The sequence below is a fragment of the Lagenorhynchus albirostris genome, chromosome 14 (genome assembly GCF_949774975.1).
Source record: "Lagenorhynchus albirostris chromosome 14, mLagAlb1.1, whole genome shotgun sequence".
NCBI classification, from domain to species: Eukaryota; Metazoa; Chordata; class Mammalia; order Artiodactyla; family Delphinidae; genus Lagenorhynchus; species Lagenorhynchus albirostris.
Genome location: NC_083108.1, coordinates 417,337 through 441,887, shown reverse-complemented (window position 1 = coordinate 441,887; position 24,551 = coordinate 417,337). Strand labels below are relative to the sequence as shown.

General features: G+C 49.2%; 1 protein-coding gene across 4 annotated transcripts; it reads left to right on the top strand.

Moving 5' to 3' along the window:
* The first annotated feature begins 72 nt into the window (after positions 1–72).
* Positions 73–20,321, top strand: RBFA (ribosome binding factor A). Of its 4 annotated transcripts, XR_009544367.1 has the most exons (9): positions 73–389; positions 3,088–3,130; positions 4,357–4,533; positions 5,094–5,206; positions 8,354–8,438; positions 12,616–12,686; positions 13,763–15,380; positions 16,206–16,749; positions 16,817–20,321. XR_009544367.1 is itself a non-coding variant. In XM_060170752.1 (7 exons), the coding sequence occupies exons 1-7, from the start codon at positions 73–75 to the stop codon at positions 14,124–14,126; spliced, it is 1,170 nt and encodes a 389-aa protein (XP_060026735.1). In that variant the 3' UTR covers positions 14,127–15,657. The 4 variants fall into 4 exon arrangements, 1 of the variants encoding a protein (XP_060026735.1); XR_009544366.1 differs by lacking the exon at positions 16,206–16,749 and having other exon boundaries at positions 19,768–20,321; XR_009544368.1 differs by lacking the exons at positions 16,206–16,749; positions 16,817–20,321 and having other exon boundaries at positions 13,763–14,259; positions 15,191–15,657.
* Positions 20,322–24,551: the final 4,230 nt, after the last annotated feature.

The following is a 24,551-nucleotide window of genomic DNA, read 5'->3' as shown; positions in this document are numbered from 1 at the left end:
TCACGCCTGTCCCTGGCCCTAGCCGCACGTCGCTCCGCCCGCCGCTTCACGTCCCGCCTACCTGTCCTCCAGATGCCGCCTCGTCCTCTCGTCCCGCCCACAGTCTCCCGGCGACTTCGCACGTCGCCTCGCCGCACGTCGCCCCGAGCCGCCTCACGTCGTTCCGTTTGCACGTCTTTCCGCCCCGCGTTTCCCCGCCCCACGTCTCACTGCCAACCTCAGCCCGTCTCGCGTCACCCGGTAGGCCGTCGCTCGGCTGAGATGTGGGCGGCTCTCGGCGGGGCCGGGGGTCTCCATGTGGGGCTCCTTCTGGGCGGCGCTCGAGGCCTGCACAGCTCGCCTGTCTCCTGCGGCAAGAACCTACTCAAGAAATTTGCTTCGAAAACCAAGTACTGTTACCCCAGTGGGGGCGGGGGCTCCGGGGACGGTGGCCCGGGATGGGGGCTTCGCGGGTGGGAGGCTTGGCGGGGCGGGGGGTCCGCTGGCGGGAGGCTCGGCGGGGTGGGGGGCTCCGCGGGCGGGGGGCTCGGCGGGGTGGGGGCTCCGCGGGCGGGAGGCTCGGCGGGGCGGGGGGCTCGGCGGGGTGGGGGCTCCGCGGGCGGGAAGCTCGGCGGGGCGGGGGGCTCCGTGGGCAGGAGGCTCGGCGGGGCGGGGCGTCCGCGGGCGGGGAGCTCCGTGGAGCGGGAGGCTCCGCGGGCGGGGCGCTCGGTGGGGCTGGGGGTCCGCAGGGGTTCCACCGCCGACGCATTGGCCGGCGCCAGAGCTCCCAGCCGCGTCAGTAAGCGCAGCCGCTGCCTGTTAGGTTAATGGCTGTTGAAAGCTCACCAGGGAGCCCCCCTCTGACAGTTAACGTTTTTCCCACCCAGCCTTTTTTCTGTTCTTTCACACAGCTGTGACGGTAAAGTTCTAAGTCTCCTAAAAGCTAAAAGTGCATCATGAATTTATGAAGCAAAGTGATGTATACATTTACAGTCCACTCTGGGTCCGAGGTTCTCAATCCTCGGATTCAACCAACCTTGGATTGAAAATGTTCCGAAAAAACTCCAGAAAGTTCTAAAACACAAAGCCTGAACTTGCCTTGCTGGCAACTCTTTACGTAGCATTAAGTAACCTAGAGATGAGTTAATGTATCCGGGAGGGTGTGCGGAGGTTATATGCAAATACAGCGCGTTGAGCATCCTCCAGTTTTGGTATCTTTGGGGTCTTGTAACCAATTCCCCACAGATACTGAAGGATGATGATTCTTGTTACTAGAAGCGTTTTTCGGGAGAGTAGTTGCATCACGTGAAGAGAGAAGGAAGAATTTCCTTTCCATATTAGTGCTTTCTCTGTGGGGTTAATTTGAGGAATAAAGAAAGCTTGTCACGATAGGTTTTTTATGACGAGACATAAGTATAATAAAATATGTTGACTTCATATCATTTTCATTTAATTGTAGATATGTATATATGTATGTTTTTGTTTTAATACACTTTTTTTAAAAGTTTAAGGTTTACAGAAAAATTGGCAAAGATGAGTAGAGTTCCCATATAAGCACACTCAGTTTCCCTTCTATTAACCTCTTATGTTAGTGCAGCACATTTGTTACAATTGATGAACCAGCATTGATACATTATTATTAACTAAAGGCCATGTCTTATTCACGTTTCCTTAGTTTTTCCCTAACGTCTTTTTTCTGTTCCAGTATCCCATCCAGGGACCGCATTACATTTAGTCGTCATCTTTTTAGACTCCTCTTGACTGTGGCAGTTTCTAACTGTCCCTGTTTTGATGACCTCGACATCTTGAAGAGTACCGGTTAGATATTTTGTAGGATGCCCTTTTTTTGGGATTGGTGTGATGTTTTTCTCTTGAGGATACTGGGGTTTGGTTTGGGGGAGGAAGACCACAGGTGTGAAGCGCCATTTCATCACATCCTGTGGACACACACATGCTCTCAACATGGTGTATCACTGTTGATGCTGGTCTTGATGACTGCGGTCATCTGTGTCTGTCAGGTTTATCCACTGTAAAGTTACCGCCCAGCCCCCCAATTCCATACTGTCTTCTTTGGGGGGAATGTCACCGTATGCAGCTCACACCTAAGGAGTGGGGAATTATTCGAAATTCATGAATTATTCAGAATTTTGCAGGGGAGGTGTGTCTCTTCATTTATTAACTCAGCAGGATGGACTCACGGGTTATAATCCAGTACTACTTAATTTTGCTCAAGTTGTTCCAGCTTTGACCATTGCGAGCTCTTTCAGGTGGCTCCTATATCCCTTTGACACACCCCGTTGTTATGGGGTTTTGAAGTAGTTTTTAAATTAGAAAACTTTTTTTTTTTTTTTTTTTTAGCACTTCCTTACTTTCTGGCACCACAGGATGCCTTGGCCCTAGAATCAGCCATTTCTCCAAGGAGCTCTGGTTCCTTGATTGGAAACAGGGGTCAGAAACCATGATCTGAGAGCTTAGTATGTTTATTGCTACTGGGGTGTCTGTCTTTTAGACCCTTTCAGCTGGCAAAGCAAAAAAAAAATAGTGTTTCTGTTAATCCCTGTGTCTGTGCTTATCTACAAATGTTTCTGTGTGTCACCACCTGTAGCTGTAGTAAGTGAAACTTAAGTTTGTACTGATCTCCAGCCCTAATCCACTAGCACACGAATCATTCTCACTTCCTTCCCTTGCTTGTCTGCAATAGCGAGGGGCCTGGATCCCCCATCTGCCTTCTGTTTACTTAGCTGTTCAGTCCCAGTTGATGTGTGGCGGTATCAGTCGTTAACCCTCCCCTGGGAAACAGCTTTGTTCAGTAGAGGACAGTGCTCATGTGCAGTTTGGTAGGTGTGTTTTTAAGGTCCTCATTCTCTACCTTTGGGACTAGAGGTAGACTTTAGGTAAAAGTTACGAGCTTGAACTGAAACTGTTGTCTGTCTGTCCCCACAACCTGTGCTGCTGTTCATTGGGTATCTAAATCTTTTAGGCCCCTAGTAACCTAATTTCTATGTCCAGGGCTAGCCCCTTAGAAACAGTTATGACGTTAGCTTTTGTAACTGTTTGTTATTTGATTTGCCGTCAGTATCCAGCATAGTTCTTATTTTCTCCCCATAGGAAGAAGTTTTGGTATGAAGGTCCTTCCTTGGGCTCTCACTTGGTAAGTATAGAGTAGTAGCGATGAGCCGCTTGAGAATCTCGGTGGGTGTGAGGCTCCAAAAGGCGGCAGCTCTCCAGCCCTTCCATTTCAATATCGGAGGGGACACGGTCTGTAGCGGTGGGACTAGATACACTGGAACCACAGAATTTTTACCTTTAAAAAAAAATTACACTAGGGGACTTCCTGGCAGTCCAGTGGTTAAGACTGTGCACTTCCAGTGGTTAACCCTCCGCTGCAGGGGGTGTGGGTTCGATCCCTGGTTGGGGAACTAAGATCCCACATGCCGCACAGTGCGGCCGGAGAAAAAAGAAAACAAAATTTACAGGATGTCGGATCTGTTATCAAATTCTAATATGGTAATGTCCATTCAGAGTGTGTAGATACACAGGCATACCTTGTTTTATTGCATTTCCTGGATACCGTGTTTTTTACAAACAGAAGGTTTATGACAACCCTGCGTTAGCAGGTGATGTTAGCATTTTTTAGCAATATTTTTAATTAAGGTATGTATATTGTTTTTAGACATTGTTATTGCACACTTTAATAGACTACAGTATAGTGTAAACATAACTTTTATATGCACTGAGAAACCAAAAAATGCATGTGACTCACTTTATTGTGATATTTGCTTTATTGCGATGGTCTGGAATGAACCTGCAATATCTCTGAAATATACCTGTACTGTGAAAGTTTATGTAATGAATGGTTCTTGATAGAAAAAAATACACTGTATATACTAGAAACCACCGAATTGTACTTTTTTTTTTTTTGCGGTACGCGGGCCTCTCACTGTTGTGGCCTCTCCCATTGCGGAGCACAGGCTCCGGACGCGCAGGCTCAGCGGCCATGGCTCACGGGCCCAGCCGCTCCGCGGCACATGGGATCTTCCCAGACCGGGGCACGAACCCGTGTCCCCTGCGTCGGCAAGTGGACTCTCAACCACTGCGCCACCAGGGAAGCCCCTCGAATTGTACTTTTTTAAGAGGGAGAATTTTATGCTATGTGGATTATATTTCAATAAAATTGTTTTTGGAAAAAAATATATGCTTGGCAGTACTCTTGATCTTTAAGGGATGGTAGATAAAATGTAGATGGGTCCTGGTCTGTAAAAGAAACTGTATCTTCATGAAAACTAAGATGGCCGAGAATGACCTTTATCGTCAGTTAGTACAAGTTTATGTACAGTTGTAATGTTGCCTGTGTGTCTGCCTTTCTTCTTAACGGAGACTCACAAGCCGTCTCAGTTGGCATCCCTGACAAAGAGCACCTCCAAGAGAGCCAGGAGGGAAGACCACGTGCGCCTGAGGGCCCTGAACGGCCTCCTCTACAAAGCGCTGACTGAGTTGCTGTGCACCCCGGAAGTGAGCCAGGAGCTCTGCGACTTGAATGTGGAGCTCTCCAAGGTAGGCCTCGGGGCCAGGGAGGGACTGCGGGCCTCGCGCCTCTGTCGTCGCCTGACAGTTAGAAAAGGCGGAAGGGATGCTCAGTGTGGCCATCTGGGTATTAAGGAGAGGAAGGTACTTGTGGGGTGCAAAAGCAGGTGTCTCACTGTGCACGGGTGGTGTTTGGCCAGACAGCACCGAGGGTGCTCAGAGCCCAGTAAGTGATGAAGTGGGGCGTCTGAAGGTCTGGGGGTCAGGTGAGCGGTGGGTGATCTGCCTTCATCTTGGTGTAAAGACACGGGAGGCAGCTTCTGCCGTCTGTGCTCCCAGAGCAGAGTGCGTGCAGCCAGAGGGAAAGGAGGAGGGGCAGTAGCAGCAGCTGAGGCGTTGCTGTGCGTGGGGTGAGGCTGGGCTCCCCCCGGGGAAGGGGACGTTTCCCCCGTCCCCAGCGGTGTGCTTGGGGCGCTGGCCCTGGCAGTGGGAGCCTGAAGCCAGGACTGCCCGTGAGTTAGTGCGCCTCTCGTGACACGCTCTGTCTCCAGGAGCCCAGGTGAGCTGAGAGTAATTGGGGCTGGGCTCAGGTCTCTCTGACTTCAGACTTCTCCACCTGCCGCGTGTACTGGAGGACGACTGTCTCTGAGGCTCAGAACGCAAACGTGGGGGCTGTCCTGCAGAGGAGCGCTGCGCACATGAGGTGAGGCCTCTCCTTGACCCTGCCTTCCAGCTGGTTTTGTCCACTATTTTTGCTTTTAAGGAAAATTTGGGAAGCATTTTCTTGAATTTCAGAGCAGAACTTACGCCTTCATATAAGCCATAACCTAGGTTAGCTGTTCTTGAGGTGTGATCCCGGGTCCTTTGTAGGGGGAGGTTGATGAGGTGAGAGCTTCTTCACAATGAGGTGTGGTTTTCCGTTCCCACCGTGTTGACATGTTGTACTGAAGCTATGGGGGTAAAACTGCTGGCCCAGATGTCCTGGTGGTCACTGTAGCTTCCGCACATGCTTGTGGTAGTGCGCTGCCAGCTTTATTTAAGAGCATCCGTGACGCGCATCTCGACCCTTTGGCACATCTCTTTAGTATCTGTGGTGGGAAGTGTGCAAGAAGCTCTGGTGGTTGTCTCGGAACACTGCAGTTGCTGATTGTGACCCAAAATAGACGCTTCACTTCAAAGAACAAGTGAACCAACTATGGTTATTCATTTTTTTTTTAACATCCTTATTGGAGTATAATTGCTTTACAATGGTGTGTTAGTTTCTGCTCCATAACAAAACGAATCAGCCATACATATATACATGTTCCCATATCTCCTCCCTCTAGCGTCTCCCTCCCTCCCACCCCTCCAGGCGGTCACAAAGCACCGAGCTGATCTCCCTGTGCTATGCGGCTGCTTCCCACTAGCTATCTACCTTACGCTTGGTAGTGTATATATGTCCATGCCTCTCTCTCGCTTTGTCACAGCTTACCCTTCCCCCTCCCCATATCCTCAAGTCCGTTCTCTAGTAGGTCTGTGTCTTTATTCCTGTCTTACCCCTAGGTTCTTCATGACATTTTTTTTTCTTAAATTCCATATATATGTGTTAGCATACAGTATTTGTCTTTCTCTTTCTGACTTACTTCACTCTGTGTGACAGACTCTAGGTCTATCCACCTCATTACAAATAGCTCAATTTCGTTTCTTTTTATGGCTGAGTAATATTCCATTGTATATATGTGCCACATCTTCTTTATCCATTCATAACTATGGTTATTCAGATGTGGGTATAGGACAGACATTTTCTCCAAAGTGAGCAGAGTGAACCTGTCACTTCAGGGGCACAGCTGACCATATTTGTTGCCAGTGGTAAAATTTAAGCTTTCAGTGAAAATCAGAATTTTAGAAAACTTGTATCCACCGCTCTGAGTTTGACAGCCTCATGGTACATAAGACCCTTTTGATGAGATTGGAGGTGACGTATTGTAAAATACATCACCATTCTGAAAATCTGTGTGACCTGCTGAACCAGTATTTTCTAAAAGACCAAGGCATGAGGTTACAAAATCACACACAGGGAGAGATCGATTCAAAGGGCAAGAGGGCCAGTGGATTTTCATGTACAGAGAACGCTGTTCATGGATCTGCTTTCAGATTCCACATTGCAGTCTTTAATAAACTACTCTTTGTTGAGTTCTTGTGTAGCATCAAAGAAGATCTACACTTTTCTGAAAGGCTGTTCATATACCCTTTACTTTTCAGTTACAGATCTGTGTGAGGCCAGATTTTCTTCTATTTTAAACAAAATAACAACAGATTGAATACAGATAACAGATGAGAATCCAGCTGTTCCATTATGCTGGGTATTAAAGGAATCTGCAACTACATAAGCAATGCCACTCTTCTCATTAATTTCTTTTAAAATATAGTAGTGGGCTTCCCTGGTGGTGCAGTGGTTGAGAGTCCGCCTGCTGATGCAGGGGACACGGGTTTGTGCCCCGGTCCGGGAAGATCCCACATGCCACAGAGCCCGTGAGCCATGGCCGCTGGGCCTGCGAGTCTGGAGCCTGTGCTCCGCAACGGGAGAGGCCACTGCAGTGAGAGGCCCACGTACCACAAAAAAAAAAAAAAAGTTACTTTAAATGAATTAATAAATACATATTTTCAGCTTTAATTTCTAGTCTGGTATATATTGGTAGATGTAACCCACATAAACAAAAGGTCTCTGGCGTCCTCAATAATTTTTAAGAGTATAAAGGGGGTCCTGAGACCAAGGATTTTGAGAACCGCTGAGCTGGGTGAGAGTAAAGAAGCTACTCGGTTTTCTCCTCAGTCTTAAAGATGCAGAGAGACCTGGCAGAGCAGCCCTCGGGACTGGAGTTCCTGCTGTTTTCTGATTAGTTTTTAGGTAGCAGAAAATTCAGTTGAACAGAATGTCCCTTTTCCCAATTCTCTTGATCACCAAGGTTTAGTGTAAAGGTTTTCCCATAACTGCGTCGCTGAGCAGATGTGCTGTGTGTCACAGCAGTGTTTTCACTGGATGCTTGTCGCCCCTGGATCCGCATGTATTGCATGACTGGGTAATATGAAGATCGTTTCTGTGTCTGACGTCCAGGAAGCACAGCCGGCAGCCACACTTCTGTGGCGCTGTTGCCGATGAGTGTCGGTCGGATGGAGGGACGAAATGCTGGCAGGTTGTTGGTGCCCAAACCACAGAGCCCAAGGCCAGAGTGATGCCCAGGAATGTCCCAAGTTCACGTCAGACTATTTATAAGGATCTCAGAAGCTGCATTTAGAGAATTAAAAACAATTGTGATCATGCATTTTGTATCCCTGTTGAAATGTGGCAGTTGGCTAAGGAAGACTTTTCATCTTTGAAGAATGTGATAAGCAAAACTCATGCCTCAGGGCTTCCCTGGTGGCCCAGTGGTTGAGAATCCGCCTGCCAATGCAGGGGACACAGGTTCGAGCCGTGGTCCGGGAAGATCCCACATGCCGCGGAGCAACTAAGCCTGTGTGCCACAACTACTGAGCCTGCCCTCTAGAGCTCACGAGCCACAACTCTTGAGCCTGTGTGCCACAACTACTGAAGCCCGCGTGCCTAGAGCCCGTGCTCCGCAACAAGAGAAGCCACCGCAGTGAGAAGCCCGTGCACCGCAACGAAGAGTAGCCCCCGCTTGCTGCAACTAGAGAAAGCCCACGCCCAGCAATGAAGACCCAATGCAGCCAAATAAATAAAATAAATGTATTAATTAATTAATTTTAAAAAATCATGCCTCACCTCTTTGTGAGATGACATTTTCTGTTTCTGGCACTGTCACTCCTCCGCCAAGTGCCACCTGTGACTGCACAAATCTCTCTTTCTCTCCAGGCACCTTTTGATGTCCCAGCAGACCCTGAGGAACATGCCGCCAATAGTGTTTGTTCAGGACAAAAAAAATGCAGCTGCAGTGGAGGTAAGGCTTTTACATAATTACCTCTTTATGATGTAAACTTTTATATGGGTAAGATTTTAAATTTAATTTTTAAATATTCAAAAGATAACGTATACAGTTTTTAAAAGGTAATAGAAGGGTACAGATGAAAAGTAAGGCACCTGTGCCTTGTTCTCAGCCCTGTTCCCCAGAGGTAACCACTAGCCCTAACTAGTAAAGCAGATCCCTCTCTCTCAGTTTACAAACCTGAAGCAGTCAGAGCTGCCCTCCTGTGCTTTACCTCCTTCTCCCACTTCCCTAGATTTCAGTCTGTCTCTGGTTACTTTACACTGTTAAGGCTGACACACTTACGTTCTGTCCTGTAACTGTAATTGTTTCATACTTATTTTCCTTGTTTTAAGTATAGGTTAATTATAAAGGTTAAAAACCTGTTAAAACATACATACGTTTTAATCTGGGTGGTGGTTGCTTCGTGGTTATTAAGGTATGTTATACCTTTAAAAAGTTTACCGAAGAAACAGTAGCATTTACGGGATTATGATTAGGTTGCTGTTACTCACTGTAGGACTAGGTAGTATTCAGATTCACAGAGGGGGAAAAAAAGTCTAATTGTATATTGTCGTCCTTTGTTATTCATGATACAAGCGATACTGAAAACATTATGTGGATAACTTTGATAGATGTGTGATTTCCTAGCTAGAAAGGGGACAGGAGTGAAGTTGCAGTGCCGCTTCCAGCTCAAGTGGAGTTTAGGTCATGGGTGTGCTGTGCAGATACTCAGCAGGAATCCCCGGGCACGTCGGGTGGGGCTGGTGGGAGGACCCACCTGTCTCAGGATGAGCCCTCAGCTGGCTCGTCCCTCTCTCTGTGGAGGAAGAATTCAGAGCTGCAAGGTCCTACCTGGCTGTGTGGGTTCCTTTCCAGAAAGAGTCACTGGAGGGAGGGAGGTGCATGTGAGCTTAAGCGTTTCTGGGAGGGCCTTATTCCGGAGGCCGTGCTGATGGGTGTTTGCATTGGAGACCTCTAGCATCTGTCCTGCCCCGTGTGCTCCGGGGAAGTGGCCAAGGGTCGGACACGTGCCACGCAGTGATGGTGGGTCCTGCATATGCCCAGAATTCAGCTGTTGACCTGGGGGCCAAGGGTCGGTCAGGCCTCGGCTGGCGCCTCAGAGTCCTGCAGCTTCTGCCTCACTGTAGTTAGAAGTGAAGGCTGGACCAGAGGGGTTTCTGATTTGGGTAGGTGATCATTTGAGGACATGGTCATTGCTTCCCCTGGCGTAAGTCAGGGCAGTGTTTTTCAAACACTGTGTATGTTTTTAATAGATTTAAAGTCAGCTGTTGATAAAGCACTTGGCTAGAGACAGACATTGAAATTGGGAGTCCTGGACGAAACTTTGAGTCTTCTATCAGTCCGTTTATTTCTGTCTTATGTTGGTTGCACCAAAAATCACAGGTAGTTGCAACTGCTAACATGTTACCAGTTTCAGCAGCTTACCTTGCATCCTCAGGATAATCTTCAGGTCACCAGTCTGGACATTTGAAAGAGAACTAGTAATGAGCTCTGTCCAAACTGCACCCTGAGTAATTCAGCGATATTGATGGTACTGTCAGTAAACACACGCGGAGGCACTTGTCAGGAGAGCGCGAACGGAAACTGGATTCCAGCGCGCACCCCTCCGTGAGGACTTTCCTTACAGGAGTGAGGGTGCGAGCGCCGAGGGGTGGGGCCTGGCGGAAGGGCGGCTCACAGTGCCGTGCTAGAGACTGGCCGTCCCCAGGGAAGCTGAGTCTGTGACCCTCGAGGCCCCCCACCCCCACCCCCCGCAGTACCCACGGACTCGGCCGGGAACTTTGGCACAGGGTCTCTGGCGAGTGCAGTTAGCAGAATGGACGGACGTGCTCTGGAACAGTCCCCTGACCCACCTCCCTCCGGCCGTGGAGCCAAGGAAAGGCCACGCGCTGAGAGCTTCTGTTCATAAAACGTTCAGGAAGAGCCTGGCTAATCCTTGGTGTTGGAAGTAGAAGTAATGGCTGTCACGGGGAGGGGAGTGAGCAGGAGGGGCCTGAGGAGGCCTCTGGGCTTCACCTTCTAAGTGTCGCGGCCGTGCCCACACGTGTGTTCAATTTGTGGGATGTCACTGAGCTACGCTTCATGGTTTGTGTACCTTTCCCATAGATGTTGCACTTCAGTCAAGAGGTTTTTAAAATGTTGATTTTTACTGTAACTATAGAGGAAACAACTTTTTTATCTGAATTTTTAAGGGAAATACATAAACTCTGACGCCAGTGTTGTGGTACATGCACACTCGTCTCCCCACTGACGGTCAGGCTTCCGAGAGCAGGCACCCACTGCCCCACTGCGCATGGTCTGGCCCGCACCATCTGAGCTCAGAGCTCCCCTTCCACAAGAAGTTAGCCCGGCGGCCTGTGTTTAAAGTGTTAGAGTTTGAGGTTGTGTTTGGATTTGGTTCTTTGTTAATAAAATAAGCTTTACCGAGGCTTAATTTATGTTGAGTTGCGCCTCCTTTGACAAACGCATACCTTTGTGTCATCGCCACCCCTGCTCACCCCGGTCAGCTCTCCCCTACCACCCGTCTGGTTTCAGTCACTGTAGGTTAGTTTTGCCTGCTGAGATTTCTGTAATTTCACATGAATAGAATCGGGGTGTTGTCTTTTGCCTCTGGCTTTGCTCGGCACAGTGTTTTTGAGATTCATCCACGTTGTTTCACGTGTAAGTAGTTCCCTTTTTATTGGTAAGCGGCATCCATTGTACAGCTGTACTGCAGTTTACTAACCCATTCACTTTTTCATAGACATTTGTCTTTTTTCCCACTCCTTGGCTATAAAGAGTGAAGCACTGTGAACGTTTGCGTACATATGTTTGTGGATGTATGTTTTGTTTCATTTAGGTCAGTTCCTAGGAGCAGCAGGCGTGTGTTTAACTGTCAGAAAGCTGCCAGGCTGCTTTAACCACGGCCTTGCTGTAGGCACTCCCACCGCAGCGTCAGGGTCCCTGGGCCTCCACGCCCTCGCCAGCCCCTGGCGTTGCCATCCTGATGGCTTAAGCTTGCATTTTCTTTTTTTCTTTTTTTAATTTTAGCTGCGCTGGGTCTCTGTTGCAGCGTGCCGGCTCTTCGTTGCGGGCTTCTCTCTAGTTGTAGCGTGCGGGTTTAGTTGCCCCGTGGCATGTGGGATCTTAGTTCCCCGACCAGGGATGGAACCCGCAGCCCCTGCATTGGAAGGCGGATTCTTAACCACTGTGCCACCAGGGAAGCCCCCTAAACTTAGATTTTCTTGGTGACTAATTATATTGAGCGTCTTTTCATGTGCCTGCTGGTCATTCCTCCTTTTGTGGATCAGTTAAAGTCTCTTGCCCATTTTTAATAAGGTTTGCTTCTTATTGAGTTGTGTAGGTTCATTGTATATCTGGTACAAGTCAGTTGGCAGAAATCTTCATTGTGAATATTTTCTCCCACTTTTAACTTTGGAGGAGGCCGCTTTGTCCTTGTTTTGTAGCATCGTCAGTCCTGTTCCTGGTATTTTCTGTGGACTGATTTGTCTCCAGTTCTTCTTTTCACCTTTGTGGTTTGATTGGTGTGTCACCGGTTGGTGATGATGCTTTAGTTCCTGCATATGACAGGACCCAGTTGTGGACCAGGCTCGCCGGGGCTTGCACTGAAGCAGGAGGTCGGGTCTCAGTGCACGGCCCCAGTAGGACGACCTGGCGGCAGTCAGAAGAGACGCGTGAAGGTGGAGAGGCTCTTGACGGGCCCTGCTGAGGAGCAGGGTCTGTCCCCAGCGTAGGACCCTCAGCCCCTGCAGGACCGGAGCCACATGCTAGACTTGGGACGCTCACGTTACCGCACTGGGGGGTTTCCCCGCAAATTCTGCGGCAAAATTGAAGCATTTTATGAAACTTCGTTAGAAACCAGTAAGCGTTAGTAATTCAACTAATATTTCACTGGTTTCTTTGTAAATTTGACTGACATTTACAAGTTTTAAGTGTAGTTTTCAAGAAGCCTCAGTTCATTATCAGAGAAAGTGTGCTTGAGGCCGCGGGTGTGGGCAGCGGCACGGGAGGAGGGGCGGCGGGCGGCCTTGAGGCCGCGGGTGTGGGCAGCGGATGCTCGCACTCAGCCGGCGCCCGGCTCCGACGCAGGCAGTGCGTCGAGAATCACCCTCTGTCTGTTCCTTTTCAGGTTGATCGGTTACTGGCAATCGCTGATTTTGGACCCCCGGATGAAAAAGACTTTGAGCAAAATGATTTCAGGTGATACGTGTGGGCATATGTTTTTGATTCGGGCAGACACCCAGGTGTGGACTTGCTGGTCTCCACAGCAGCTGCACAGTCCTGCCTGTCCCCAGCCAGGTGTCAAGGGGCAGCAGGTCCTGCTTTGTGCGCTTGGCTCTTGCCCTGGGGCCCAGCCCGGTGTCGGCGTGCAACTGGTGAGCTACCCAGCACCTGGGCGAGGCTGTCAGGAGGGCCTTGGGGGTCCACACAGAAGTGCTGGGGCCTGGACTCTGAGTGCTGGCAGTAGCGGTTCATCCTCTCCACTCCCTTGGCACACTGCTGCCTGGCAGGCCCTGTTCTCGTACTTAGGGAACATCTGTGAACAGTAAATGTCAGGTTAGGCCTCTGAGAAGGTGACGTGAGGATTCGGAGGTGGGGGGAGCCCCATTCCAGGTGAGGGAGCAGCTGCACCACGTGTCTGGCCTGTGTTCCATAGATCAACTGTGTCAGCATCATATGGGTACCGTCAGGGCCTCGGGGTGGGGACCCCCAGCCAGCCTGCCAGGGGATGGGCTGCAGCACTCAGACCCCTGAGCTAGAGCAGAGGCCCCAGGCGGCAGTGAGTCCCCGGGTTCCAGATCAGCAATGAGTGGACATGGGGAGAGGCGGGTGGGGAGCCCTTCCAGATCAGAGAGTTGGGGTTAGAGGCAGGATGTGGCCAGATTTGGGTTTTGAAAAGATTGCTCTGGTTTTGCTCTCAGAATAGATTCTTCTCTTTTGGTTCATCAAGTAACCTGAGCGACAGATCTAAAGAACCCTCCCCCGTCCCCCCAATAATTCTGTTTAACTAGCCTAGTGTACTAGCCGTGTTTAAGTGGGGAAAAAATGAAAACGCATTTAATGTCAGTACACAATGGCTGCACCAGAAGTATGCTGGCCTGAGCCACACACGGGCTCCAAGAGTGCTGGCCGAGAGGTTCTGGACTGGAGAACGCCAGACCAAACTCCCCTTCTGTCCAGTTTCCACAGTTTCCCTTAGAGAGGTGCTAGGACAGTGCATAAGCAAATGGCTCTAGGAAGTATTGTGCATGGTGTGGATTTCTTCTCCCCTCCAGCACCCCTGAGGCCCTGGACACTACATCGCCACGTGGTACCCTGGGCCCTGCCGCACCATCAAGTCTGTGTGGGATCGACCACGAGGCTCTCAACAAGCAGATCCTGGAGTACAAGAGGAGGAGAGAGAAGGGGTGTGGGAGCACGGGCCCAGCGTGGCTGGAGCCCACGGCTGAGCTGATGAGGAAGAGGAAGGCCGGGCCCTGCGTGGACGACGACCTCCCGCCCAAGGACTGCCTGTGGGAGATGGGGAGTGACGGGCCCCTGGACGGCGGGGCCCTTCCCGAGGAGCACACCCCAGGACGCAAGGGGGCTCCAGGGGCAGAGCGGGAACCAGAGGCAGAGAGAAAGGATCGCGGGTCCTGACCCGCTCCCGTGAGCACACAGAGACCCGTGCTGCTGGTGCCCCCGGGATGCCCTCGTGCAGGTGCAGGCTGAGCTGTGCGGGTGTCACCTCTGAGCCCTTCAGACCTATTGCTGTGCTACAGTGAGAGATGGGGTGAGGCTGTGGAGAGGGTGTGAAATCTCTTAGGTCAATGGCGTGCGGTCTGCCGTCCATATTTGGGGTTCCAGGCTTGCATATTCGCTTGCTCACTAGAGTTTGTCCACGGCCCCCATATCCATACTTGTGGTACTTTCATGGTCGTTCTTGGACACGCACAGACCAGTGGGATGCACATGTGGCCTGTGGTCACACCAGGCACTGCTCTGTCTGCTTTGTTCATCTTGGGCTGTGAACAGCCACCCTCTCTGATCGGGTTAGCGCCACGTTAGTGCCTTCTGACAGAGATTTCACTCATGGTGCCTAAGTGCAAGAGGCCGTGTTGTGTCTCCTAGAGAAAGCACGTGTTAGATGAGCCTCGTTAGGAAATAAATAATCATTTAATTCTGACACAGAAACGTTGTCCTGGGCTTGGGGCATCTCCATTTCCCAACTATCATTAACCTTGAAACACTGAAAATGATAAAGTTCAGATGATTGGAGAAAGGTACACTATTAAGCTAAAGCAAGGAAACTTGTAACGTGGCTTTTCAGGGAGTGTAATTTCCCTGCTTGTAAACTGTTCAGGAAGGAAGGCGTTGGCTTGCCTCTGCAGCAGTGGCAAGCCCCAAATGCCACTTTCCCTGTCGGCATCTGGGACCAGGTGTGATGCCCCAGCAGGGATATGGCACCAAGAAGCTCCGTCTCTGCCGGGACAGTGGCCGCCTCTGAAGGGACGGCATCACGGGCCGCCCTGTGGATGCTCCAGGCATGTTGCTGTTTGAGTGGTGCTTGTGGGATCCTGCCCCGGAAGGGTGCACGTAGCCTGTGTGTGGGCTGTTTCCATTAGGAGTGTGGGTTGCTTACACAGCCTCTTATGACCAGAGAGGAAATGTCCAGAGGGAGGATTGACCTGTGTTAAAATGTGCACGGGATGTGTCCTGATCAGGTGTGGTAAGATGACAGAGTTGGAAACTGCTACCTTGAAAGAAGAGTTCTTGACTCACAGCTCCCGAGAGGAGGGGTGCACCACGCTGCACGGGGCCCACGAGGAGCGCCAGGGTCTGTCAGCAGGCTGAGGGTGAGGAGGAAGCGTGGCTGAACCCGTCTCGAGGCTCCTGGAGGACGGAGTGGGCCAGGTAGGGTGAGCACGTCTGGGCAGGCCTGGGGTTGGACAGCTTGGTCATTTCAGCAGGCTCCGGGCTCTAGGGGTGGCTTCCAGTTGTCCAGTCCCTGGCCCTGGGGTGACTTGGGGCAGAGGAGACACTGGCCGGGGAGGGCTCGGGCTTGGCTGGTTTGCGTGTGAGTGGTGCGCTCACGGGGAGCTAGCCAGCTTGCGGAGGGGTCTCTCCCCAGCCCACAGGCCCCCAGGATGTCAGAACATTACAGAAAATAAACACCGTGGTTAATACCCGACAGCACTGAGCAGTCTTCTCCACTGACTGCGTCTGGGCCTACACTGCAGAAAGTGCCCAGATCCCAAATTGCGAGGGGCAAGCATGGTGGCAGGCGATGAGTGCACCGGCCCTGTGAGTGCAAGAAGCCGGGACCGTAGGAGAGGCGGGTGCACGATGCCGCTTGCCCTTCTTCCTGCCTGTGCCCCAGCCTAAGTTCTCTATGAAGTTAAGTGGCAGGAACAGGAGTTTTTTGCTCAGGCCAGGAGTTTTTGGTTTTGCTCCATACTCTTACAGGAAGGAGTTACAGTGGTTTGTAAGGGTACAAGAGGGGCCAGGAGTCAGACGGTGTAAAAGGAAGGAGCCTGGAACATGACCCTGGATGTCCTCCACAGGCCCTGGAATGCCGGTGCTGGGTTGGCTGATCCCTGACAGCCCTGCACCTGCCCCAGGCACCTCACCACAAGTGCAGATGCCGTCTAATAGCTGCAGGCACGCTGCACATTTGATGTGAAAAGAGACAAAACTGAATACAGGACGCACCCAGCTCACCTTTCGTTTCATTCAAAGGGCATAGAACTTTGCTTCCTCAGAGCACATGGAAGGAGCTCCCAGGCTGCTGGACACGTGGAGCTGGGGAGTGGCCGCTCAGAGATGGGGGGAAGCTCCGTGCCCTTCCCGGTCCCTCGCCCTGTGCACCTCTTCCATCTGGCTGTTCCCGGGTTACATCCTGTCATAGTAAACCAGTACCTGCAGGTGGAGCTCATTAGCAACCAGATGTCCTACAATTTAAACTTACTGAAGACAGAACAAAGGGACTCTGACTATGGATATCTTAGAAAGGGCCCTCTGAGCAGCCAAAGAACAAAGCTGAAGATGACCGAATATTAAGCATGTAAAAACAGCCAATAGGAAAGAAAAATTGACAAGTCTTCCAGGGGAGCACTGCCCACGAAAGTTACTTTTAGTCTTGAAAAACTTCATGTTCTTCAAAAGGGTTTTTCTACCTTGAGTTTTCCTCTGATATCTTGGCCTTCCAAGTCCTATCAGTAAAGTTCAGAATACCTAAAATTTTCTTACGGCATCTTCTGTTCAAGAATTTGTGATACGTATAGTTTTCTGTTGTTTTACCTAAAATTTTCTTACGGCATCTTCTGTTCAAGAATTTGTGATACGTATAGTTTTCTGTTGTTTTTTTTTTAATAAAAAGAGTAAGTAGTTTTCATCATATGTTTTAAAAAGCATATTCAAGTCATCACCATCAAAACTGTGACGTATCTAAGCTCTAGAGTAAAAGATGGGGAAAGCCTGAGCAAGTGAACTGCCCCATCGTCTACCTGCCTGTGGGCTCAACACCAGCCTGTTGAGAGGTGTGGACACCCGTATCCGAAGGTCGCGTTTCAGAATTTGCTCAACATTTAATTGAAGGTTATCAAAGCTGTGTAGAATGGAACACTGGAAAGAATAATGCGTCATGTGACAAAGTAGAGCTCAAATTTGCCTTTTAAAGACAGTTCGAGATGAAGAACCAAAATCTATCAGATGAAATTTGACAGGAATACACACAAACTCCTGTGTTTGAGATTTAAAATGTTAATAAGCTACAGGATTGTGGGCTAGGTGAAAAGGGTCTGGCGGTCCCACAGTTCTGGCTGAGCTGCGGCGGGCGCGCTGCTGCGGCTTGGCCGGGGGCTGCGGCTTGGCCGGGGGTGGCCGTCACTGTGGCACTGGGCCCTGGAGCCGAGTTTAAACAGGACCTCGATGGTAGGGGACGACGCCCTGGGAAGGGTTGGCTAAGCCTGTTGTGAGACACGCAGGGGAAGCTGCAAGGTTATTCCGTGGTGGAGGGGAGCTGAGACCAAGACCGGCAGCAGCAGTTGAGGAGGAGGCCTGAGCTCCCTGCCTGGGGCACCTGCAGGTCAGCTTTGAATCTGCAGTTTTACCTTGAGATGTTACCTCTGTTAGAGGCAAAGGCTCCTTGCTAAGTGTTTGACTCACATTCACCCCTCTTTTCCCCAGCCCCCCACTTGTCACCCGCTTGCAGGCTTGCTTCTCTCCAGGACCCCTCAGCACAAGAGGCCACTCGAGCCACAGCCCTGTGGGCAGGGTCCACGCTTGCGCACAGTCTCCCCTCCCGGTGCCTCACTGCGCTTGCTCCTGCAGCTGCATCAGGGCTCACGCTCGTCCCGCTGCTCCCGCCTCTCCTGGTGAAGAGCCCACAGGCCCATAACCCAGTCCCCAAGGCCCTGAAATGTGAGCGTCAGCCTCTCGGGGAGAGCCACGGTCCTCAAGACCTGCTAGGCAAGAGTGAAGCACGTGTCGATCTGCCAGCAGTGGACTGCTGTTCAGGTTTGCCCCAAAGTTGAAGGCAGACGTTCTTGCTGCTCAGAGGAAGGAGAAGACAAGCAGCAAACGCAGGAGTGCCTTTGAGGCTCTTTCTCACCCTGTGCCTGAGAAAAGCAGAGAAGAAACAGATGCGGAGCCAAGAAACCAGACAGACATTGGGCATTAGGATCACTGGAAAAAATCCGGGTTTGAGGGTGAGTGGGAGAAGCAGAGAGAAGACAAGACACGATTCTCTGCACACAAGGAGGGTGGAGCCCCGGGTCATCCAGGTCCGACAGGCGGAAGAGGCAGTGTGCTGCAGAGAAGGGCTTTCCAGCCATTTGACTCTTAAACCTGCTGCCCTGGGTTCAGTGCTTGGATCTGACGCTTGGTGGCGGAGTGGCCTCTGCTCCGTTTTCTCCGTGGTCGGGATACTGGTAGCATCTACCTCAGAGGTCACTGGGAGGACTGCCTGGGTGGCACGTGTGGCAGCACTTAGCAGAGCCTGGCACGTGGTATGTGCTCCACGAGTCCCAGTTCTCGGTGCTGCCTTCCTAGGGCTTTGGTTTCAGTGACAAGTAAAGGGACTGAGGGGGGCAGTTGGTTCCGTCATGTCCTTTGGTGGAGATGCACACAGTCTACCTCGTGAGGACGTGCAGAGCAGGACTGTAGGTGCCCCTGGCTGGAGCTGGCTGGGCCTCTGCAGGGTGGGCCCACAGATGTGACTGAATTGTACATGTGGCCAGGTTTTCATGAAGATGAAAGGAGGAGATCAAAGTCTACCTGTTAGAAGTGAAATTTGTTGATCAGAACCCAGAGCACCAAGGATACAGCTGAAGAGCCTTATTTATGCAAACATCTCTGCAACCCCAAAATAAACCCTGTTGGGAAAGCAGAAGCACAAACAGCCTTCTCTCTCAGGTTTTGTCTTTGGAACATGAGGACCCCTGTGTGGCTCTTCTGCATTAATTTGAATACCATCCAGCACTAGACTTGAATAACACCCGAACAGGAAGCTGAATGTTGACAAGTTGTTTTCATTCTGGAAAGTGAAGCTTAGTGTGATTCTTAGGTGTGGACTCCTTATAACCTCCTATGTTGAGATTCCCAAGCTGCGGCCACAGTCCACCCGGTTAAGCTGGTCATGGGGTCTCAGGAGCCCCCTCGGAGGAGATGGGACTCAGACATCCAGGATAAACAGTATGGAGGAGATGAAAAGATTCAACAGAGCATCACACAGTCCAAGGCCAGTGGTCAGCAAAGACCCACCACCAGGTCCCGTTAAGGACTTCTCTGTTGTGTTTCCAAACCTCCCTCCCCAGCTTGGCTCGTTTGCAGGCCTCAAGCTCCACGTGCTCGGATACATTGCCTTGTCTTTCTGGATGCCTCCTGGGCGTTTCTGATGCTCCTGTCTTGCCAGGCCGAGACCAGAACTCACACTCATGCCCTCAGATGCTGAAGAGATGACGTCTCAGTTCTGCATGAAAATTCATGGCGCTGCAGTAGCATTCATGTTGAAGAAACATGTCTTCTGCTTGCATTGGGAGGAACCCCTGCTTTGCAGTGGTAACAGCACCAAACTGGCCAAGTCTAGTAGGATGGCAGCAGAATTCCAGCTTTCCTAGATCTCGGGGCACCTTCCCTTTCTAACCCCCCCCCTCCAACACACACACTGTCAGTGCAGTGTCTTAGTGCAAGAGTCTTGGTAGGCTTCCCTGCCACCAGGCCTTGGTTTCTGAAACTCTGAATCTTGGTGCGACGAGGGTTGGAGGCAGGGTGGAGGGAATCATGCTTCTTTCCCTTCTAGAACAGGAACTATGCAGATTGGCCCATCTTCCAGATTTCAGCCATGCAAGGTGTCAGGAGTGAATTCTCTGTTCCCCAGGTGCAGAGGGCAGATGGAAGATACTGTCACATTCCCCTGGGGTGGGTGCTTGGGTGCCCAACGACTCACCTCTAGAAACATCCAAGCAGCAGCTTCTTTCCCTGAGAAAACTTAAGCTCTGTCTAACCAGGCACTTTGCTGGCCATGCTGTGTGGGAAGCAGTTCTGACTCAGCCTTTCACCGTCTCCCCTTACCCTCCGTGAAGTGCACACAGGTAATCAGACCAGTGTTAAGAGAACTCCCTTCCCTTCACAGCTCTGAGGAATCTTTGGTGGAAGACGGATGTGGGACGTCTCATTGTGCCACATAATCCAAGATGACATGCAGTCACTATACGACTACTGCTGAGATCAGAATCCAAGTGTTCCTGGTAAATGTGGAAGCAATCTAACTTACACCTATTTTTAAAAAATAGGTTTTCAGTAACTGAAGGAAAAAAATGTAGCCTACAATATATTTTATTTAGCTCTGGACAACGGTTCCCAGTTTTATAGAATGCAGGTTCCTGCAACACTGTTTTCTGTACGTATTTTCAAATTCACTTATGCCTAGCACCTCTCAACATGGAGCATGACATTACTAGGTACAGCTTTTTAAAGTAAGCTGTTCTGGGAAGAATGTGTATAGAAGGAACTCTCAAATGTCCAACAAAGCTTCTTCACTCAGCCCCAAACATAAAATTCCCCTCTGTGCCTCCACTGCATGCAGATGGCTCATGCACTGGCTTTGGAAACGTGCTTGATGCAGGTTCTGCAGAAATTAGTGAAATGCAATGGGGAGAGATGCCCCTGAAGCTGGCAAACATTCGGTGTGGGGTGGGGGCTGGTGGGCGGGTGCTGAGCCATGTCAGAAGAGCAGCCAGCTGTGTTCATACCGTGACCAGCATGATGGTGGCATCTGTGTTGTGTAGGCTGGTCCTTCCATCTGGATAAGTGCAATTCCTGATGTCAGTCCCTGCTCAGGCCCACGACTTGCAACTTGGCTTGTGGGCTGGATGGCTGCATCACACACTATTGGGATCAAGAAGCCCCATCTGGCTCCCATGCCCAACTACTGGATCTTCAAAGCAGGTTTCATCAGAGATATATTAATCTTGGTCACAAAGCCAAGAATGATTGTGTGTGAGTGTATTTTAGTGACCAGAAGAGGAAAAGTGGAGAAAGAACCATTGAGAAATGACAAAAGATTCATTGCAAAATCTTGCCTGAATTCTATATGTGTAACTCTTAGAGGCTGGCAGTGTAGTACATATAACAGAACCCTGTATCCTAATTTTCCCCCCGCAAAATGAAGAGGCAGGAATGCTTCCCACCTTACTCTAGAAGGCCAGTATAACCCCAATACCAAAGCCAGACAAAGACACTACAAAGTAAGAAAAGTAAAGACCAATATCCTTTGGACATTGATGTAAAAATCCTCAACAAAATACTAGCAAACAGGTTTCAGCAGCATGTTGAAAGGATTAGGGCTTCCCTGGTGGCACAGTGGTTAAGAATCTGCCTACCAATGCAGGGGATATGGGTTCGTGCCCTGGTCCGGGAAGTTACCACATGCCACAGAGCAACTAAGCCTGTGTGCCACAACTACTGAGCCTACATTCTAGAGCCCACTGTCCACAACTACTGAGCCCGTGTGCCACAACTGCTGAAGCCCATATGCCTAGAGCCCATGCTCCACAACAAGAGAAGATACTGCAATGAGAAGCCTGTGCACTGCAACCAAGAGTAGCCCCCACTCGCCTCAACTAGAGAAAGCCCACATGCAGCAATGAAGATCCAATGCAGCCAAAAGTAAATAAATTTTAAAACTTTAAAAAACTAGCCTTAAAAAAAATAAAAAAGGATTATACACCATGACCAAGTGGGATATATTCCTGGAATGCAAAGTTCAACAGGAAAGTCAGTGTTACATGCCACATCAACAAAATGATAGGAAAAACCACATGATCATCTCAAATCATGCAGAAAAAAACGAGACGAAATTCAACAGCCTTTCATGAAAAAACACTCAACAAAATAGGAATAGGAGGAGACCTTAATATTTATAATATCTGTATATGAGAAACCCACAGCAAACATAATAATGGTGAAAGACTGAAAGCTTTTCCTCTAAGGTCAGGAACAAGACAAAGATGTTTGCCTGCTTTCACCATTTCTGTTCAACATAGTACTGAACGTTCCAGCCAGAGCAAGTAGGTAAGAAAAAGAAAAGGCCTCAAATTAGAAAGGAAAAAGTAAACTCATCTGTTTGCAGATGAATGGTCTTATGTGTAGAATATCATAAAGATACCACATGCAAAAAGCTGTTAGATCTGATAAATGAATTCTACAAAGTAGCAGAATTCGAAGTTAACACATAAAAAGCAGTTGCATTTCTATACATGAGGAATGAATGATCTGAAAACATTACAGCGAATTCCCTGGCAGTCTAGTGGTTAGGACTCAGCGCTTTCACTGCCAAGGCCTGGGTTCAATCCCTGGTTGGGGAATGAAGATCCCACAAGCTGTGTGGTGCAGCCAGAAAAACAAACAACCCCCCCCCACCATATTACAATAATAATTACATTTACAATAGCACCAAAAAGAATAGAATGCTTAGGAAATAACCAGGAAGGAGAAAGACTTGTACAATGAAAACTACAAGACATTCTGAAAGAAATTAAGAGAAATAAGTGGAAACCTCCTGTGTTCACTAATTGGAAGACTTACTATTAAAACACCAATATTACTCAAGCGTTTTGCAGGTTCAGTGCAATCCCGATCAAAATCCTGATGATTTTTTCTCAGAAATTGTAAAACTTATACTAAATTTCATAAGGAATCTCAAGGGATCCTGATAGTCAACACAATCCTGAAAAAGAACAAAACTGGATGATTTTCGGTTCCCAGTTTCAAAACTTACTGCAAAAACTAGTCAAAACAGGGTGCTACTGGCTTAAAGACAGACATATAGACCAATGGAATAGAATAGAGAGCCCAGAAGTGGACCCTCACGTATATGGCCAGATGATTTTTGTTTTTTAATATTTTACTTTTTATTTATTTATGGCTGCATTGAGTCTTAGTTGCAGCACACAGGATCTTCGTTGCGGCACACAGGCTTCTCTCTAGTTGTGGTGCGTGGGCTCAGTAGTTGTGGTGCACGGGATTAGTTGCCCTGTGGCATGTGGGATCTTAGTTCCCTGATCAGGGATCGAACCCATGTCCCATGCATTGGAAGGCGGATTCTTAACCACCGGACCACCAGGAAAGTCCCTGGCCAGATGATTTTTGACAAAGGTGCCAAGATCATTCAATGGGGAAAGGAGAGTCTTCTCAGTAAATGATGCTGGGAAAACTAGCTATCCACATGCAGAAGTATGAAGTTGGGCCTTTACCTAACACCAAATACAAAAATTGACTTAAAATGTATCAAAGACCTAAATGTAAGACTTAACAGTATAGGGAGTAACCTGGCAGTCTAGTGGTTAGGACTCCATGCTTTCACTGCTGAGGGCATAGGTTCGACCCCTGGTTGGGGAACTAAGATCCCAGAAGCCGTGCAATGCAGCAAAACAAACAAAACCCACTATAAAACTCTTAAAAGAAAACATAGGACTAAAGCTTCAGAACATTGAATTTGGCAATGATTTCTTGGACGTGTCACAAAATGCACAGGCAACAAAAGAAAAAATAGGAACTTCCCTGGTGGTCCAGTGGCAGGGGTTAAGACTCCATGCTTCCAGGCTTCCCTGGTGGCGCAGTGGTTAAGAATCTGCCTGCCAATGCAGGGGACATGGGTTCGAGCTCTGGTCCAGGAAGATCCCACATGCCGCGGAGCAACCAAGCCCGTGCACCACAGCTACTGAGCCCACGAGCCACAACTACTGAGCTCAGACGCCTAGAGCCCCTGCTCTGCAACAAGAGAAGCCAACGCAGTGAGAAGCCCGCACACCACAATGAAGAGTAGCCCCCGCTTGCCACAACTGGAGAAAGCCCGTGCATAGCAACGAAGACCCAACGCAGCCAAATAATAATAATAAAAAGAAATTCATGAATCCTGATTGGTTCATAGATTTAAAAAAAAAATAAAAGACTCCACGCTTCCACTGCAGGGGGTGCGGGTTCAGTCCCTGGTCGGGGAACTAGGATCCTGCATGCTGCATGGTGTGGCCAAAAAGAAAAAGAAAAATTAGACAAATTGGACTTCATGAAAATCTTAAAATTTTGTGCAGAGCCAGTATCAGTAAAATAAAAAGGCAGTCCACAGAATGGGAGATAATATTTGCAAATCATATATCTGATAAGGAATTAATATCTAGAATACATTAAAAATGACTACAACTCAATGACAAGGACAACAAAACAATTCAAAAACAGACAAAGGACTTGAATAGAAATCTCTCCAGAGAAGATGTACAAGTGACCAAAAACCATATGAAAAGATGTGCAATATCACTAATCATTAGGGAAATGCAAATCAAAACTACAAGATACCAACTCACAACCATTAGGATGGCTACTATTTTAAAAAATAACAGAAAATTACAAGTGTTCTCGGGAATGTGGAGAAATTTGAACCCTTGTGCACTGTTGCTGGGAATGTAAAATGGTATAGCCACTGTGGAAAACAGTATGGCTGTTCCTCAAAAAATTAAGAATGGAACTGCCAAATGATACAGCAATTCCGCTCTTGGGTATACACCCCAAAGAATTGATAAACAAAAT